The 19,498-nt window shown below is 45.8% G+C and overlaps 1 protein-coding gene and 1 long non-coding RNA gene across 3 annotated transcripts in view; one reads left to right on the top strand and one right to left on the bottom strand.

Moving 5' to 3' along the window:
• Positions 1-2,929: 2,929 nt before the first annotated feature.
• LOC131273946 (uncharacterized) lies at positions 2,930-16,490 on the bottom strand. Its single transcript, XR_009181123.1, has 2 exons — positions 15,681-16,490; positions 2,930-9,476 (listed from the first exon to the last, which is right to left on the bottom strand). It is a non-coding gene; the product is annotated as an uncharacterized lncRNA (long non-coding RNA).
• Positions 16,491-16,771: 281 nt separating this feature from the next.
• Positions 16,772-19,498, top strand: part of KCNG3 (potassium voltage-gated channel modifier subfamily G member 3) — a 70,034-nt gene continuing 67,307 nt past the window's right edge. The window contains exon 1 of one of the 2 annotated variants that reach the window (XM_058278466.2): positions 16,772-17,916. In XM_058278466.2, the coding sequence (XP_058134449.1) occupies positions 17,252-17,916 (665 nt within the window). In that variant the 5' untranslated portion in view covers positions 16,772-17,251. The remainder of the gene's footprint in view (positions 17,917-19,498) is intronic. The other variant, XM_058278467.2, reaches the window with a different exon arrangement.

Raw genomic sequence — 19,498 nt, 5'->3', positions numbered from 1 at the left:
GCATTACTGGCTCCGATGACAGTCTGAGATCCATCTAGGGTCTTCCTGGGTATGAACCGTGAACCCCCATTTATCCCTCAGACCATTCTGGGTAGTCCAGCAGTCCTGGGCTTCTCTGCGCTTCTCAGGTTCTCCCCAGTTCCTGGCTCACTGATGCCAGTGCTTCAGGTCAGTGGCTCTAATTTTCCCTCTGTCTTTTTTCCTGACAGTTCCAGCTTCTGTCCTATGTGGCTATCCAAAGACTACGCCTGAGGGGTCTGATGAACCTGCAGCTGCTAGATTTAGGGCGGTCTCACCATTGGTCAGATGGAGGCCACTGCCTTCTGCCCTGGGAGTCTGTCCCTTGTCCAGGAGCAGCCACTCCTCTTTCCTTCCCACGCCCTCTAGTGGCCTTCTCAGAAAGGTTCTCCCCCCCTCCCTTTTTTTTTTTTTTAACCCCGGAAATGTTTGGTTTTAAGGTCATTTACCAAACCGAGAAGAGTGACCTACCTAAGTTCTGTGACTGTCAAACTCTGAACATGGCCCGCATGGTCCAAGTAGTTCTCATCTGATTCCTCACTCATCCTCTGACCCCAGTTGGTTTTTGCAGATATAAACCACGATGTTTAACATCCCAGAATACCTTAAACGTCTAACAAGGTTCTCTAACAAGGTTCTCGCCAATGCAGAGAGGGAATCCTGTGCCCACTGAAGTGGTAACTGGAAACACCGTCTCTCCTGTGTGTCTAGTCGATTATTTAGCAAGTTAGCAGAAGTGAGGGCAGGAGGCCCTGTGGGGACTGATTCAGATGAAGTGGCAGTATTACTTGCATCCCTCACATTTTCACAGTCTGAGAGAACTGATCATTGAGTGGCACCATTAAAACTGGAGTTTTGTAAAGGGCCCTATAAGTAAGGGGGCGGCTAAGTAAATAAATATTACTTGAATTGGTTCCTGGAGTGAAACGACAATGAACTAAAATTGAAAGGCTTGACGAATGCTGATTCAATGGAAGTTATGTTCACAATTTCTTCCTTTCCACGATAAGTATCTCTGCTATTGAGCTAGACCACTGGTACAGGCATTGAGTGTCTGCTAATCCCTTGACACTAAGTTAAATACACACTGTATCTCAAGAAGAGAATGTCTTGGCATCATCAGAGGAAACTTGGTGAGCCTATTTTCTTCAGGAATTTACACTGCCATTTGCTCTAATTGTTCTTTGCCGTTTCATCCATTACAATGGAAACTAGTGAAAGGGTGTAAAACGCTTCTCAGCATCCTTTGCTACAAAGATTTTTGTTTGTGATTACCTTCCTCTGGAAAGGATAAATCCTAGCTGGAAAACCTAAAGCCCTAGCCAGTGTTAAGCAGCGGAGGGAGAGGAAGGCCCTCTTCTGGGGATGCAATCTGATGTTGCTTGGCATATGGCCTCATAGCGTTACAGCCTGGGAACGGGATCCTAACAAGCTGAGAGAGCTGCGCTGGGCGTTCATTTCGTTGGTTTTGTTTTGTTTTGCTGAGCCATAGGCTCTGTTCTCCTACCCAGGCCTGAGACAGGCTTGCACCAACCTAATTGCATCTGCTCCAAACCACCTTTTAAAACAGCAAATCTTAAAGATTGCTGTACCTCTTAGCTTTTCACGGAGAGTCATATTTTTTGCTGACCTGCGAGAACATATATCAGAGGGATAACTGAGGCAAAGGACTGCAAGCTTTGACACAGAAGGGTCATGGGATCACATGTACCTGAATTGGATGATTCTAATTTCATCTCCTGTTAAGAACTGGAGAGAAAGAGTCTGTAGTTTAAATCCCGCACCTTGGAGAAAAATGCAGTCACTGTAGAAGAGTATATCAATTATTAAGTGCTGAGCCAATGCTATTTTGGTTGCATCTCCAATGAGAAGATTACTTCCAGGAATGCCATACCCTTGGCTTTAGTCAACCTCAGCCCCAACCTTCCCGCTGAGGCAGAAATAATAGCACCGGGTGGAGTGGGGTGGACGGAAGGGATTGTGGGGCTGGGAAAGAGATTGCCAGAAGGGAGAGAAGGGTAAGAAGAGCAGGTGGTTTTGAAAGCAGATTGCTAAACTAGTTAATTTTGGTTCCCTAATGTTGATAAAGGCCGCTTTCCTCTTTGCAGAATGGAGAGAACGCTGTGGGGAACTTCCATTCACTTTGAAAGCGCCTTTGATTCTTCTGAGTAGAAGCTCTCTCCTAGATACACTGAATATACCCTGTGATGTGGTGAGGGACAGAGAATCCCTCTCTCGGCCTGGCTCTCCCCCTTCTTTCCTGTCTGGGCCCAACATCTGTTTTGCTGGAAAGCCTCTCTGCCTGTTCTTGACTGCCCCATGAGGGAAATGGGTCTCCAGGTGCCTGCTACCAGGGCAAAGGCTGCCTAAATTTCTTTCCATATTAGCTGTAGTTCCTGAACCTAAGACATACAAGAGCCTCCTGGTTCAACATCCAGTCTTTTGGACAGTGTATTAGTCAGGGTTCTCTAGGGAAAAAGAACCGGCAGGCAATATCTGTAAATAGAATGAGGTTTTATAAAGTTATCTCACACAACCATGGAGATGCACAAGTCCAAATTCCATAGCACAGGCTGCAAGCCAGAGAATCAGATGAAGGTCCTAGCTGAATTCCCTAGGAGACACTGGCTATCTGAAGTAGAAATGGGGATTCTCTCTCTGAAGGCTGAAATCACTTCTCCATGTAAGGCTTTCAACTGATTGGATGATACGTCACTCTAATTGCTGGCAGCCATCTCCTCAGTTAATTATGGATGTGATCAGCCATACATGCAATCATCTCACTGATGATTAAAGTCCATGAAATGCCCTTGTATTGCCATTAGTCCAGTGCTTGCTTGACTAAACAACCGGGCACCATTACCTGGCCTAGTTGAACACAATTAGCCTAGCCATGACAGACAGCAAGTTTTGTTTGGATAGTAGTTTTATTGAGATATAATTCACATACCATACCAATTCACCCATTTGAAGTATACATGTCAATGGTGGACAGTTTTGATTTTTTTTTCCCCTTGCAGTGCCTTGCTGCTTCCGTATTATCTCTTTCCTCCAGGGACAGGTATGGGTGGATGATGTGACATAGACATAATTGAATCTGATTCCAAGAACTTTCCTGACTACAGATTTGCTAGGTAAGGATTAATTATGGTCCTCCCTGACTCAGGGCTGGGACCTGCTAAATGAGCAGGGCTTCTGCAGTGCTTTGAAACACCAGGAAGCTGGCATACACTGTAGGTATGGGGGAGAGCAGTGCCAAGATCTTCTCTGCCAGTATGCCAACCATTTAACAAAATTGAAGTGGTTTTTCAGAAAGAGTCTGGATTTCCCGAGTTGGTCATTTCCAGCCTCACTGTATGTATACATCGATACTGCCAGTTTAGCACTCAGAGAACATTACTTAAATCAACACTAATAGTCATTCAATACTTCACTCAACAAGTAGTTATTGAGCTTTGACAACAGAACCAGGCACTGGTCTAGAAGCTGAGGATACAGCTGTGAACTAATCCCAGGGTCTCTGCTCTCAAAGGCAGTGAGACAGGTGGGAAGAGATGATGAACAAGTAACAGGTGAATGAGAAAGATGACTTTTTATAATGATAAGGAATTATAAATAAAAATAGGTTGATATGCTAGAATGGATGGTCAGAGAAGGTCTGTCTGAGGAAGTGACAGGTGAATTGGGAAATGTTTGACAAGAAGGAATCAGCCATGTAATGCTCTGGGAACGCTGTCCCAGGCAGGGGGCACAGCAGGTGTCACGACCCAGATATACCTGAGCTGGAGGAGACACAGAACACAGCAAAGATGAACCTGAGGAAAAAAAGATAAATTGGTAGGAAGATACCTGCTAAGCTTTAAAATAACAACAACAACAACAAGCAATTTTTTTAATGGAAAAAGTAATCTGTGCACAAATTTTTAAAAAAAGGACAAAAGGCTTACAAAACCATTAACAAGTAGGTGTCATTTCTACCCTAGACTTCCATAGCTTCTTGAACAAAAGCAACTCCCAATAACTGCATTCTATGCATTCTTTCAGAAGTTTTATCAGATAAATGTATTTTTTCTTTATATATATGTATATATATACACACATATATGAATAACTTAGCCCATAGCTTAGGATCTAGACTTTTTTGTTTTGCAATCTGGCTTAGAAATGGTTCTGTATGATCCTATATAAACAACAGCATTAAGTTCATGTAGGTGCCATAATTTAAATAACCAGACCTCTGATTTTTGTGCATTTAAATTCTTTCTAGATGCAATGAATGTGCCACACTGATGAAACAGGTTGTTGATGTGGGAGGAGTGGGGGGGTGGGGAGTGGGGTATATGGGAACCTCTTCTTTTTTTTAATGTAACATTTTGTATGATCTATGTATCTTAAAAAAAAAAAAGACAATATAAATTTAAAAAATTGTTTCTAGGCTTTCGTTATTGCAAATAATGCAATGATACTTAAATACCTTTTTGTGAAATATGTGGGTATATCTGTAGGATAAATTCCTGGTATTAAAATTGCTAGGTTACTAGGTATATGCATTTTAAGTTTTAATAGATACGGCAATGCATTCTGAGCTTTTTTAAACTCTGGAGAAATTAGAGGGACCCTTCATTGTAAATATTGTAAAAATCTGAAGGAATAATTGTCAACAGTCAAAAATAAGCTTAAATGAGAGTTTCCAGTCATCAGGAAGATGGGGTGAACTGTTCTAAGCCTCAGCTCCCCCATGGAAACTTTAAGCAACAAACAAAAGCTGGCAGAACCATCTTTCTCAAAGCTCCAGGACACAGCTTAAGGGTTGCAGTAATAGTGCAAATGCTGAATCAAGAAAGAGCAACGTAAAAATAGTAGGTTTTCCTAGTACCACTGCTGGCCCCACCCCTACCTCCTCATCAGCACCACATGGAGTCAGCCTGGGTTCCCAGCACAGGGAGGTCCAGTCCTGGTTCCGGGGGAAGCAGAGTAACCCTTGTGCACATACTGGGAACATATATGTTTGTGCCAATCTGTCTGGTGGCAGCCTGAAGGACTAAACCAGAATACTTGTCAGAGACTCACTGTCCCATAACCTGCCCTGCGTGTAGAGGCAGCTCACAGAGCTCTCCCACTGAATACTGAAGGAGAATAGTCAAATTGCAGGTGCCTGAGGCAAAGGAGTGCAGGCCATTGATCATACAGTGCAGAGCCTGGGATGGAGAGGAAACACTATTCCCTAGGGAAAGGAGGCATTCGGATCCATGTAAATGCGGGAATTCCTAGGGCCATGTGTGCATGCCCAGAACAAGTCCCACGTGCAGTAACCCTGGGGAAGAGCCTATGCTTCTGCCTCAAGCTATTCTCTAAACCTTTTGTTGGGACAGCTAAGCTCTGAAGAATACTCACAGCACGAGCTGCAAGACTGGGAAAAGGGTGGTGGACTTGGCCCAGTGGTTAGGCCGTCCGTCTACCACATGGGAGGTCCACGGTTCAAACCCCGGGCCTCCTTGACCCACGTGGAGCTGGCCCATGTGCAGTGCTGATGCGCACAAGGAGTGCCCTGCCACGCAGGGGTGTCCCTTGCTTAGGGGAGTCCCATGCGCAGGGGGTGTTGCCCCGTAAGGAAAAAGAAACACAAACACAAACACAGATTTCCGTGCCTTGCGCTGACAACAGAGCCGACAAAGAAGATGCAGCAAATGACAACAGAAGCGGACAAAGAAGACGCAGCAAATAGACACGGGGATTAGGAGGAAGGGGAGAGAAATAAATAAATAAACAAATCTTTACAAAAAAAAAAGACTGGGAAAGGTGTTTTTGTTTTGTTTTGTTTTGCTTTTTCCTCCTTCTCTTCCTCCTCCACTTCCTCCTCCTTCTCCTCCTCCACCTCCTCTTCTCCTTCCTTTTGTTAACTCCTGGAATATTCAAGAAAATCTCGGTCATAACACTAGCAGGATACAAGCTTAAGGAACAGATGCCTCATTGTCTAAATTTTAGAGATACCACATTATACAGAAAAATGTTGAGGTTCAAACCAAAGATTGCAAAACATACAAAGGAACAGGAAATAATGGTTTGTGCAAATGAGCTGGATAAAAAATTAGAAAGTGGACTTGGACCAATGGATAGGGCGTCTGCTTACCACGTGGGAGGTCCGTGGTTCAAACCCTGGGCCTCCTTGACCTGTGTGGAGCTGGCCCATGTGCAGTGCTAATGCATGCAAGGAGTGCCCTGCCACCCAGGGGTGTCCCCCGTGTAGGGGAGCCCCACGCACAAGGAGTACACCCTGTAAGGAGAGTCACCCAGCAGGAAAGAAAGTGCAGCCTGCACAAGAATGGCGCTGCACACATGGAGAGCTGACACAACAAGATGACGAAACAGAAGGAAACACAGATTCCCGGTGCCACTGATAAGGATAGAAGCAGTCACAGAAGAACACGCAGTGAATGGACACAGAGAGCAGACAACTGGAGGGGGGGAGGAAGGGAGAGAAATAAATAAATCTTTTTTTTTAAAAAAAATTAAAAACCATCAACAAGGAAGACCAGAGCTTAGACATAACAGATAAAGTAGTCTTAAATATGCCTATAAGTGAATGGAAAACATGGGCAAAGAACTGAAGGAAATCAGGAAAGCGACAGATGAACACAAAGAGAATATCAACAGAGAGACGAAAATCATGGAAAAGAATGAAACAGAGCTGAAGACAATAGAAACAGATATTAAAAATTTCCTAGGGGAAAGCAGATGTGGCTCAAGTGATAGAGCTTCCGCCTATCATAGGGGAGGGCCTAGGTTCAATCCCTGGGGCCTCCTGGTGAAAAAGAAGATGAGAAAGCATGCCCACATGGCAAGCTAGTGCCCGCACGACTGCCTGTACGAGTACCCGTGTGGTGAGCCAGTTCCCTGTGCAAGTGAGTCACAGAGCAAGATGATGATGCATCAAAAGAGAGACAAGGGGAGAGTCAAGGTGAAGTGCAGCAGAAACCAGGCATTGAGGTGGCGCAATTGACAAGGAACCTCTCTCCCCATCAGAGGTCTCCAGGATCAAATCCTGGTGAATCCTAGGGGAGAGAAAAATGAGAAGACAACACAGACAGCAAAAAACACAGACAGCAAAAAGAGTAGGGCAGGAGAGGGGAAGGGGGAAAATAAATAAATCTTAAAAAAAAAAAATTCCCTAAGGAGTGGATGTGGCTCAAGCAGTTGAGTGCCAGCTTCCCACACACAAGGTCTTGGGTTCAATCCCCGTCCTTGGTACCTCAAAAAAAAAAATCCCATTGGAGCTGGCAGAAGAATCAATGAACTTCAAGATAAAACATTTGAAATTGTCCAGTTTGAGAAGCAGAAAGAAGAAAGATTGAAAAAAGTGAACAGAGCCTGTAGAACCTGTGGGACACCATCATGAGCACCAATAAACACTTGTAGAAGTCGCAGGAGGAGAAGCAAGAGAGGAAAGGGCAGAGAGAATATTCAAAGAAATAATGGCTGAAAACTTCTCAAATATAATGAAAGATATAAACATACACATCCAAGATGCTCAATGAAAACCAAACAAGATAAATTCACTGAGACATAATAATAGTCAACTGTCAAATGCCAAAGATAACAAGAGAATTGTGACCGGTGCAAAAGAGAAGCAACTTGTCACATACAAAGGGGTTTCAATAAGACTAAATGCTGATTTCTCACCAGGAATCATATAGTCAAGAAGGCAGTGGGATGATATATCTAAAGGGCTGATGGGAAGCTGACTTGGCCCAGTGGTTAGGGCGTCCGTCTACCACATAGGAGGTCCGCGGTTCAAACCCCGGGCCTCCTTGACCCGTGTGGAGCTGGCCCATGTGCAGTGCTGATGCGCGCAAGGAGTGCCCTGCCACGCAGGGGTGTCCCCCGCGTAGGGGAGCCCCACACGCAAGGAGTGAGTCCCATAAGGAGAGCCACCCAGTGTGAAAGGAAGTTCAGCCTGCCCAAGAATGGCGCCGCACACAGGAAGAGCTGACACAGCAAGATGAAGCAACAAAAAAGAAACAGATTCCCATGCCACTGACAACAACAGAAGCAGACAAAGACGATGATGCAGCAAATAGACACAGAGAACAGACAACTGGGCTGGGGGGGAGGGGAGAGAAATTTTTTTTTTAATCTTAAAAAAAAAAAAAGTGCTGAAGAGAAAAAGATTCCAATCAAGAATTCTCCACCCAGTGAAATTGTCTTCCAAAAACAAGGGAGAGATTAGGACATGCTCAGATAAACAAAAGCTGAGGGACTTTGTCACCACTAGAACAGCTCTATGAGAAACGCTAAAGGAGGTTCTGCAGATTGAGTGGAAAGGACACTAGACAATAGATCCAAGTTGCATGGGAAATAAAGATCTCCAGTAATAGCATAGGTAAATATAAATGCCAGTACTATTGTATTTTTGGTTGGTAATTCCATTTTTTACTTCCTACAGAATCTAAAATGCAAGTCCATTAAAAAGCAGTGATAAATCAATGGTTCTGAATTATAATGTGTAAATTTGTAATTTGGGACAAGAACTACATGAAGGAAAGAGATGGAAGGCTATAGTAGCATTGTTTGTGTATGCTTTTGAGGTTAAGTTAGTATGAAACCAAATGAGATTTTTATAGAATTAGGATGTTAAATTTAAGGCTATGGTAATCACAAGGAAGCTATTGGACAAATATGGACAGAAAGAAAAGAGAAGGGATTCTGAAGGTTTTAATACAAAAATGGACAAAGGACTTTGTATTAGCCAAAGGGGTGCTGATACAAAATATCAGAAATTTCTTGGTTTTCATAAAGGGTATTTAATTGGGGTAGGAGCCTACACATACCAGGCCATAAAGCATAAGTTACTTCCCTCACCAAAGTCTATTTTCACTTGTTGCAGCAAGATGGCTACCAACAGCTGTGAGGATTCAGGCTTCCTGGATTCCTCCCTTCCAGGGTCTTGCTTCTCTCTGGGTTCAACGTTCCTTTCTTTCTGGGGCTGGCTTCTCTTTCCTCTGTGAACTTACATCCTGGGGCTCCAGCTTAAGTCTTCAGCATCAAATTCCAACAGAAACCTTCGACACTGTTCTTCGCCATGCCTTTTATCTTTGAGTCCCCACCTACCAAGGGGTGGGACTCAATGCCCTATCATAACTCAATCATGCCCAGGTACAGATCAGATTACAAACATAATGCAGTATCTATTTTTGGAATTCTTAACCATATTTAACTGCTACAGACTTTAACAGACATTTCTCAAAGCAGCTATACAAGTGGCCAATAAGCACATGGAGAGATGCTCAATATCATTAACCATTAGGGAAATGCAAATTAAAACATGAAATACCACTAGAATGACCATTATTAACAAAATGAAAAATAACACGCTGGCTAGCATGCAGAGCAATGGACCTTAGTACACTGTTGGTGGGAATGTAAAATGGTGCAGCCGCTGTGGAAAAGTCTGGTGGTTCCTAAAAAAGTTAAATGTAGTGTTACCATGTGACCCAGTAATCCCTCTTCTAAGTATATATCCAAAAGAATTGAAAGCAGGGACTCAAACACTTTTACACCAATGTTCACAGCAGTATTACTCACAATAGTTAAAATGTGGAAGCAACTGCAAGGTCCATCAACAGATTAATGGAAAAACAAAATATGCCCTACACACACAATGGAATATTATTCAGCCCTAAAAATAAAGAAGTGCTGATAGATGCTACTACATGGATGAACCCTGAAGACATGTTGAGTGAAATAAGTCAGACACAAAGGGACAGATCTTTTATGATTCGTCTTAAATGACATAGCTAGAATATGTAAATTCATAGAGACAGAAAGTAGGTTAAAGGTCAGCAGGGGCTGGGCAGAAGGAGGAATGGTGTGTTAATGCATAATGGATACAGGGTTTCTATTTGGGGTAATGGAAAAGTTCTGGTGACAGGTGGCGGTGAGGGTAGCATAACACTGCATGTGATTAATCTCACCGAATTGCATGCTTGGGAGTTGCTGAAATGGGAAAGTTCACGTTGTATATGTTTCCACAATAAAAAAAATTAAAAAGAGATAGATTAAAGAAATAATAACAACTAAAGGCAATACATGATCCCAATCGGGATCTAATAACAGAGAAAACGTACAAATGGATATTACTGGGACATATAAGAAAGTATAGACTGTAATCTTTATATCAATGTTCAATTTCTTGAACTTAACTCTCTTTACAATGGTTAAGTAAAATCCTCACTCTTAAGAAATGTACATGGAAGTATCAAGTGTTTGAGGATCATAATGTACACATGCTCTCAAATGTTTAGAAAATAGAATAATAGAAAGATAGATGAATAAATAGAATGATATAGCAAATGGGGCAAAATATTCAAAGTTGGTGGATCTGGGTATTAGGGTGGGAGGTGTGTTGGTGTTCTCTGTATGGGGTTTGTATTATTTTTGCAACTGTCCTGTGAATTTGAAATTATTTCAAAATAAAAAGGTGTGTTTTTTTAAAAGCTTAAAAGAAGTTCAGGGTTTAAAATTTTACATCTACTTTTTTTATTATGGATAATTTCAAATATATACAAAAGTGGAGAGATAAATATAATGAACCCTCAACAAGCAGCTTGAATAATTCTCAACTTTTGGTGATCTTAGCCCCACCCACTTGCCTCTGACCTTGATTATTGTGAAGCAAATATCAGATGTCATATCACTTCATCAGGAAATATGTCAGGATATGAAAATGGCTTTTTGAAGATCAGTTGTCTTGTAGAATGACCTACTTTCTAGATTTGTCCATTCTCTTCCTCTGGCATCAGTCAGCCTGCTCTTCCCTCTCTAGGGGCGTGCCATGCTTGGCAGAGAGGAAAGGTGGCAGTAAGCAAGCAGGGGAGGCAGGAAAGTAGGGTGGACGTTAGGTTTCAGAACTGGCTCTTGTACTTCATTTGCTGGCTGTGGGAACTTGGACAAGTCATCTAACTAGAAAAGTCTCTTTTCCTCATCAATTCAATGAGAGTATTAATAAGAATAATTACCACAAGGAGAGCATTATTGTGGAAAGCTGAGCTTGGGGACCACACAGTAATTATGTGGAACAAAGGGACCCAGAAGAGTGGTGGAGAGAAGGGCCATCCCAACGCAGCAGCAGGACAGGAGCAAGGTTTGGGTGAAGGGGCTGCTCTGCAATGGCCCTTGTCCACAGTTGAATCATGTGTTCCACAAAAGACATGTTTAAATCTTAATCTGTTTTCCTGTAGGTGTGAACCCATTCGCAAACAGTATCTTTGACTATGTCAAGGTGAGTCAGGGTGTGGACTCATGTGTGAATATCTTGTAAGATCCTATTGAGGTGAGTCCTAATTGAATGGGGGGGGGCCTTAATCCATATGACAGGAGTCTTTATAAGGCAGAGGACATTTGGATGCTATCTTCTTGTGAAAGGCACGAGACCAAGGAGACAGGTCGCTGTGTGACAGCGATGCAAGCCAAGGAACCCCAAGGATTGTGGCACACCAACAGAATGCTACAGGCTTCGGGGGAAATCATGGCTCCTTGAGACCTTGATTTGGGACTTCTGGCCTCCAAACCTGTGAGACGATAAATTCCTATTCTTTCAGTCAACCCATTGTATAGTATTTGTCACAGCAGCCCTGGCAAACTACATCAGCACCCAAAGCGATTTTGCTGTTAAATGATTATACAGTGACTCTCAAAGCTGGAAATTTAAAGAGGATGTTTCTCCTGCTCTCATTGGGTATAAAGTGCCCTGGAGCAGAGAAAAAGTCAAAGGACCTTGGTGTGTGGATGGGGGTAACGTGTCCCTTGGTGGCTTCTCATGTTTAAGAATGTGGTCCCTGGGATGGGATAGTTTTGAGGGCGTTTCTTGCCTTACAGTGCAATAATGGCCATTGTGTCAAGCTTCCTGCTCCACTCTTGAGCATTTGAGAACACTATGTTATTTTTGGCAGTACCAGGGATTTTTCAAGGTTAATTTTTACTTATTTATGTTTCCCTGCTCTTGTTGCTTAGGTTTACTCTCTGTTCCTTGTGTGCTCTCTGTATCTGCTTGTCGTTTTTTGGGAGGCACTGGGAACTGAACCCAGGACCTCCCATGTGGTGGCCCAACTGTTTGAGCTACATGTGCTTTCCAGCACCAGGGATTAAACCCAGGACCTTGTACATGTGAAGCAGACGGTCAACCACTGACCTATACCTGCCTCACTGAGAACGCTTTAAATGAAAATACTGTCTGAGACTTCGGGAAAATCTTAAGAGTCCTGTTGAAACCTACAGCTTTACCTTCTACGGGGCAATTGTACATAGTGGGCTAAGGCTGTCATTTATATAAAAGTAGAGTGGAAGGGCAGCACATTTGGCTCAACTGATAAAGCATCTGCCTACCATACGGGAGGTCCAGGGTTCAAACCCAGGGCCTCCTGGCCTGTTTGGTGAGCTGGCCCATGTGCAGTACTGATATGCACAAGGAGTGCCGTGCCATGCAGGGGTGTCCCCTGTGTAGAGGAGCCCCACACGAAACAAGTGCGTCCTGCAAGGAGAGCTGCCCCACATGAAGAAAGCACAGCCTGCCCAGGAGTGGCGCCACACACATGGAGAGTTGACGCAGCAAGATGATGCAAAAAAAGAGAGACACAGATTCCCAGTGCCACTGGCAAGAATACAAGTGGACACAGAAGAACACACAGTGAATGGACACAAAGAGCACACAATGGAGGAGAGGGGGAGGGGGAGGGGGAGGGGGAGGGGGGAGGGGGAGGGGGAGGGGGGAGGGGGGAGAGAAATAAATAAAAAATAAATCTTTAAAAAAAAAGAGTAGAAGTTGAAGGCTAGATTTCCATTTTATAAGGCCATTATTTTAGAGCATCCACTGATTTCTGCAGATGGAGAGAAAGAAATTGATGTAGACACAAACTCAGGCACTCAGAAAGGTGAATTAAGAGCAGAGAAAAGGCTTTTAGGGTAGACAGAATTGATAAACAAGCTCTGTGGAGTGGAACTGCCCACAGGGTGCTTCACCCTCTAAAGCCTCTGGGCAGGGAAGTCTTCAGTCCCTGAACATAGCCAGTTGTTCAGTGCTCAGTGCAAAGTGACAGAGGAATTTTTGTTCAAACCAGAGTCCTTAGCAAAACGATCCCAACTTTTCACTGAATTTTTGGTGTCTCAGGTTAGTTATTTGTGATTGGTCACATTTTTAGATGAATCCATTCATCCAATTTATATTTATTTAGAACCCAGGAATGGGAATGAGCACAGCATGTTTGGGCTAATAGAAGCATATATGAAATGAGGTTTTTCCAGTGCCATGCACTAAGCTAGATATGACCGTCACATCATCTCATCTAATCCTGACATCACCCCTTTGACATAGGTATCAGTATCTCCATTTTATGGATGAGAAAACTGAGGCCCACAGGAGTTAAGGAGCTAGCCTCAGGTCACTTAGCGAATCAGTGGTGCAGCCAGGATTTGAATCTAGGGAGGCCCTTAATAACCAGCGTGGACTTTATTCTTTACAGATGAGTTGTAGTCTGGAGATCAACAGGCCTTTTAGGTTTTTTTATTTATTTGGTGTTTTCGTAGGGGGTACCGGGGATTGAACCTGGGACCTCATACATGTGGAAGTAGGCACTTAAACCATTGAGCTACACTCGCTCCCCATTTCGGGTTTTTAATGGGAAATGATTTGATGAAACAGATTGAAGTAATAGCCAAATGGTGGTATTAGGATTCACAGAGGAAAGAAACTGGAGCACAGAGGTCCGTAGATGGTTGTGGCAGCAGTCTAGGCACTGGGGATGGTACGGGAGAGTGATGAGGTTTGAAACTAAAAGCTGGCTGGCAAGCCTCTGGCAAGTTACAGCCACCTCCATGGAACTTTTATTATTCTTCCCTAAAATGGGTTGATAAAACAAGACTAGGAAAATCTCTAGGTTCTTTCAAACTCTAAAATTCTGCCCAATGCCTTTAGATCTTAATGCATTCTAAAAATTTACATATGAAAACCCTATCATCCAGAATCCAGAAAAGAATTTAGAGGTATTAATTCTCATTATAACCATCTCAAAGTACAAAGGAATAAAACTGTTCTTAAGAATGCTTTCTAAACCAGATTATGTTGAGTAGAGCCAATCATTGCTGTATCTTACTGCTTTCTTTGTTTAAGAAAATGATTTGGGTATTGCTGCTGCCAGTGGTTGAAGATATTAAAATCAAATAACAATATACCGTTGAAACAAATGAAAATAACTTAAACCTATCTCTCTAAGACATTTTATGAAAACATACCTAGGAGGCACACATTATATTGCCATCAAATTAATTTGTTTTCTAAGCTCAAATTTAATTTAAAAGGAGATATTTCTTCAACTGATTCAATCAACTGACTTTAAAGGGATTTCAGATAGAAAACACAGGAAATAAATAAAGTAATTTGGAGCAAATAGCCGACACAATAGTTTTTCTGTGTTCTGTTGCTTCTGATGCTTCCAGAAAGTATTTTTAACAATTCCCTGAGATATTGACTTCTGCTAGTATCAAGTCAGGATCACATCTCAGCTCACACCTGCAAACACCGGCAAACTTTTCTCTATCCACATGTCCTATAACACGATCCATTTCATTATTTCCAATATTCCATTACCAAGACCTGCTGAATCCTTGGTCTTAGTGTTTCCTCAGAAACTGACCTTCCTCATCTAAACAGACATCAGGGCTGGGTTCCCATTCCTGGGTTGCTGAAATGGTCTTATCCTTAGAACAACCCAAAGTGCAAAGGAATCTTCCTAAAATAAAGCTCATCTAGTCATTTCTGTTATAACCTTCAGGGATTCCACTGCTTACAGAATGAAATTCTGCAGTTGAGAGATTCCCTCTGTTTCAGGCAGGCAAATGCATTAATTAGCCGCCCCCCTTTTTTTTCCCCTTCAAACAAGTCTTTATTCTCTACATCTCTGGGATTTTGCTACTTGGAATGCTTTGCTTTTTCTCTCTGCTAAATCATGCCCATCACTTCCTTCAATTTTGCCTTGAAACTCACTTCCTCCAGGAAGTTTTCTTGTTTAGTATCTACTTAGTAAATAAACAACTCCTGCTACTGACCTCCTTATGTGCTTTTAAGATACCTATGCGTATCCAAATCTGGGGGAAAAAACAATTTATTGACAAACGAGAAAATTCTTGTTTGCCTGTTTTTTGTTGTTTATTACTATTACTATGGAAATAATGAAAATGCTCTAATAATAATTGAAGTAATGAATGCACAACTATGTGATTATACCAAATACCATTGATTGTACATTTTGGATGAACTGTATGCTTTATTAATATGCAGCAATAAAATCGATTTGTTAAAAAAAATTGTATAGAAATTTTCTGTCTTCGAGAAACCACCCAGAGAGATTTTATTTTGTGAGAAGCACTCCAATTTTTATGTCTTTCCTTTCCACTTGGAATTCACATTAGAATTAGAGCAAAATTACTCTTTATGGTGACCTCTAGTGGGCACAGGGCAATCCTACACAATTATGAAAAAATGGGCAAAATAAAATCCTCCCAGTAACCAGACGGATTACACTGTGATCAGATGACTGCATCCCTCCCCACCCTTAATTTTTTTTTCTGCCCGAATTTGTTTTGCACCTAACACAGTTTGCCTTACAACTCACCTGCTTGGCCTCTGCGGGTCACTGAGCGGGCCGAGCCGCTGGCAGAGGATGTCTTGTGAATTGCTGCTAACGGTTTAAAATCATCTCTGCCAAGGGGAACCCGCTCCCTGGGTACCACCAGAGCGTGGGGGCAATTCGCTCTGCGGAAACTTCATACTCCGAGGACCGGTGCTGCAGCCCGCTCGGGGTGTCCGGGAGCAATCAAAACATTATGAAAAGGAAGATGCCGACGATGGCCACCAGAAATTCTGTTCTGGCTAGTGGCGCGGTGACTCTCCCCAGACTTTCATCCCGGAAGTGTCACGAGGGAGATCCAGGCGAGCAAAACGTGCTCTCCACGGACAGGCACCCCGGAAAGCCCGGGCAGGGGCCGCTCCCCTCCGCGGGAGGGCAGGCGGGCGGGGGGCACTGGGGCTGGATGTTGGCATGTGTCCACCTTCAGGACACGCGGTGCGTGGGTCTCCCGCGCGGAGAGCGAAGAGCAAAGTCGGCAAGAAAAGCAGCGGCGTCTCTGAGAAATTCTTTGGGGCGCTTTTGGAACCCGAGCTGGGCTCCTGGTAGTTTCTGGAAAAAAAAAAAAAAAAGCTCTCCAAACGTCGTCTCTCCCTGCCCTCGCTCCTTAAACCCCGCACCCCAGTTTTCACCTCCGCACCCATCCCTACTCTCCCGTCGCTTCCCTTCTGGGGTTGTTTAAAGGGGGGGTCATCCCGATGGGCCGGGGCGAGAGCCGGCACCCTGGCCGCGGAGCTTTCCTCCGCCCGCTCCCGGGGGCCCCAGCTCCTCGCCTGCCCGCCCCTGCAGACCCCTCCCGGAGCCCGCGGGCTGCGGGCGGGCGCGGAGCGGGAGGGCAGCGTCACGGGGCGGGGAGCCCGAGGGCCAGGGCGGGGCGCGGGGGAATCCCCGCCCGAGCGAGCCGGCGAGGTGCGGGCGCCGGCGGGAAGAGGAGGGCGGTGCGCCGCGGGAGGTGAGCGGCGCGGGGCCGGGCGGGGAGGAGGCAGGACCGCGGGGGAGGCCCCGCCCCCGCCGCGCCGAGCCCGCTCCTCGCCGCCTCCGGACCCGCTCACTTCGCCGCTCGCCTCTGGACGGCGGCGGCCCGGCTGCCGAGCCTCGGCGGGAGGGAGTGCCGGGGCCCGGGGGGCCAGCCCGCTCCGCCGCCGCCTCCCGGCGCCCGCGCCCCTCAGGGGGGAACGGCGCCGCCGCCGTGGACAGGGCATCCCGCCCTCGGAGGGGGCATCCCTCGGGCGCAAGGGGCGGCGGCGCTGACACAGCCCTCTTCGCGGCCAGGGGGGCGCAGTGCTGGCGCCGGCGGGGACTCCCGGGTCAGCCGCAGGTCCCGCCGCCGCGCGGGGGGCGCGTCGCTAGCCGCGAGGCTGGGCTGCCGAGGAGGCTGGGGCCCGGCGGGCATCCCGGGCCAGCGCAGGGCAGGAGCGAAGCCTGGAGGGAGAGGGCGCCTGACGGCCCGTGGGCCCCGACGGCACGCTTCCCGGTCGGCAAGCGGCAGGGAGGCCCCGCGCGGCGGTCGGGGGGCGGCGGCGTCGCCCTCGGGCCGAGGGGCCCCGGAGTGGCCAGCCATGACCTTCGCGCGCAGCGGGGCGGCCTCGGTGGTGCTGAACGTGGGCGGCGCCCGGTACTCGCTGTCCCGGGAGCTGCTGAAGGACTTCCCGCTGCGCCGGGTGAGCCGGCTGCACGGCTGCCGCTCGGAGCGCGACGTGCTCGAGGTGTGCGACGACTACGACCGCGAGCGCAACGAGTACTTCTTCGACCGGCACTCGGAGGCCTTCGGCTTCATCCTGCTCTACGTGCGCGGCCACGGCAAGCTGCGCTTCGCGCCGCGGATGTGCGAGCTCTCCTTCTACAACGAGATGATCTACTGGGGCCTGGAGGGCGCGCACCTCGAGTACTGCTGCCAGCGCCGCCTCGACGACCGCATGTCCGACACCTACACCTTCTACTCGGCGGACGAGCCGGGCGCGCTGGGCCGCGACGAGGCGCGGCCGGGGGGCCCCGAGGCGGCCCCTTCCAGGCGCTGGCTGGAGCGCATGCGGCGGACCTTCGAGGAGCCCACGTCGTCGCTGGCCGCGCAGATCCTGGCCAGCGTGTCGGTGGTGTTCGTGATCGTGTCAATGGTGGTGCTGTGCGCCAGCACGCTGCCCGACTGGCGCGCTGCGGCCGCCGACAACCGCAGCCTGGATGACCGGAGCAGGTACTCCGCCGGCCCTGGGAGGGAGCCTTCCGGGTAGGACGCACTGCTTCTTTGCCCGTTCGGTCCGTCCTGTCGCGTCTGTCAGTCAGTCCCGTGCGTCCGTCCCGTCTCCGTCCTGTCTGACTCCCGGCCACCGAACCTGATGGGTTCGGGACCCAGCGAAGCCCCAGACGCCGCATCTAAGGGCCCGGTTGCTCCTCACTCTCCACCCCTCTTTCCCGGGACGAGCTGGGTCTAGCCCACGCCCTAGACGCCCCACTCTTGAGTGCGAAATCTCCAGGCCTAGGGAGGGGCGGATCGAGGGAGACAAATCTCCCATCTTTGTAGTTTACTTTTTTCTTTATTACAGAGAAGTTGTTCGTTTACAGAAAGATCATGCAGGAAATAGAGTTCCCACATACCCTCCCTCCTCCCCCACAGTTTTCCCTACTGTTAACGCTTTGCGTTAGTGTGGTACCTTTGTTAAAATTGATGAGATAATAATATTGTAATTATACTATTAACTCTGGTTCATAGTTTACTTTAGGGTTCACTGTGTTGTACAGTGTTGTGATTTTTTTTATTTTTATTTTTATGCTGGTAACATACATAATCCAGAAATTTCTTCTTTCAGTCACATTCAAATATATAATTCAGTGCTGTTCATTACGTTCCTGTTGTGCTGCCTGGTAGTTTACTTTTGGAAAAATAGCTCAGAAGTTTTCCTGTTCTTATTCAACAATTTGACCTTGAGCTAAGAGCAGCTTGAATTATTTGCCTATTTTTGGTGGTGGTGGAAAAGCCGAGGTCTTGTTTATGGTGAAATGTGGGCCATACACTGCCCACACGTTCTCCATACTCTGCCCAGGGCATAATAGGTGCTGTAATGGAATTGTTATATTGTAAAGGCGATTAACTTAGGGAAGACTGAATAATGGATGTGTGTACCCTTTTGCTCTCTTCTTTTCCTGTAAAACATGGAGTTAGCAAAGCACTTGTCCCCGGTTTGGGACCAAAGATTCACACTGATGCCTTCAGAGGCATCTTCCATATAGGGAGGGAAAAACCCCTTATTTTGGAAGACGAGAAAGATGTAAACTGCCTTAAATCCAGAAATGGTATTCAGGCAGTTTATATGTTTTTCTTTTCACTTTACTAGGATGAAAGGAAAATATTTTCATCTTTCCTGAGTCTGTGCTTACCTTTCATTGGTGATACCATATTTCTTTGTATAGTGCTGGTGAGTTTATTTTGCATATTTGCTGGGACGAATAAACAAAGTTGGGTTTTCAAGGGAGACTGCCGTCTGGGTACAAAAATCAAATCCTTTAATCTGTTCTTTTTCAACCTTTTTTTGCTACTGTTTTAAGATTCACTTTCTAGTCGTTTTGTTGTCGTTTTTTTCCAGTCGTTTTTTATATTCACAGTTGCATCCAGTAATCTTTTAGGTATGTGCCTGTTATGAATGGTGCTATATGCCCTGATACTGCAGTGGATTACTTCCACATGATATTCTTCCTTTGGGGAGTAAAGATTTTTATATAAGTCAAAGAAGCAAATAAAATTGTCTAGCACCATGGATCCTATTTCTGATACGCTATCTTGGAGTGAAATCCAAGATAGATGCTTTGAAAGG

The sequence above is a fragment of the Dasypus novemcinctus genome, chromosome 17 (assembly GCF_030445035.2).
Source record: "Dasypus novemcinctus isolate mDasNov1 chromosome 17, mDasNov1.1.hap2, whole genome shotgun sequence".
Classification (NCBI taxonomy): Eukaryota; Metazoa; Chordata; class Mammalia; order Cingulata; family Dasypodidae; genus Dasypus; species Dasypus novemcinctus.
The sequence above is the reverse complement of the archived record's forward strand: the minus strand, read 5'-3'. Positions and strand labels throughout refer to the sequence as shown.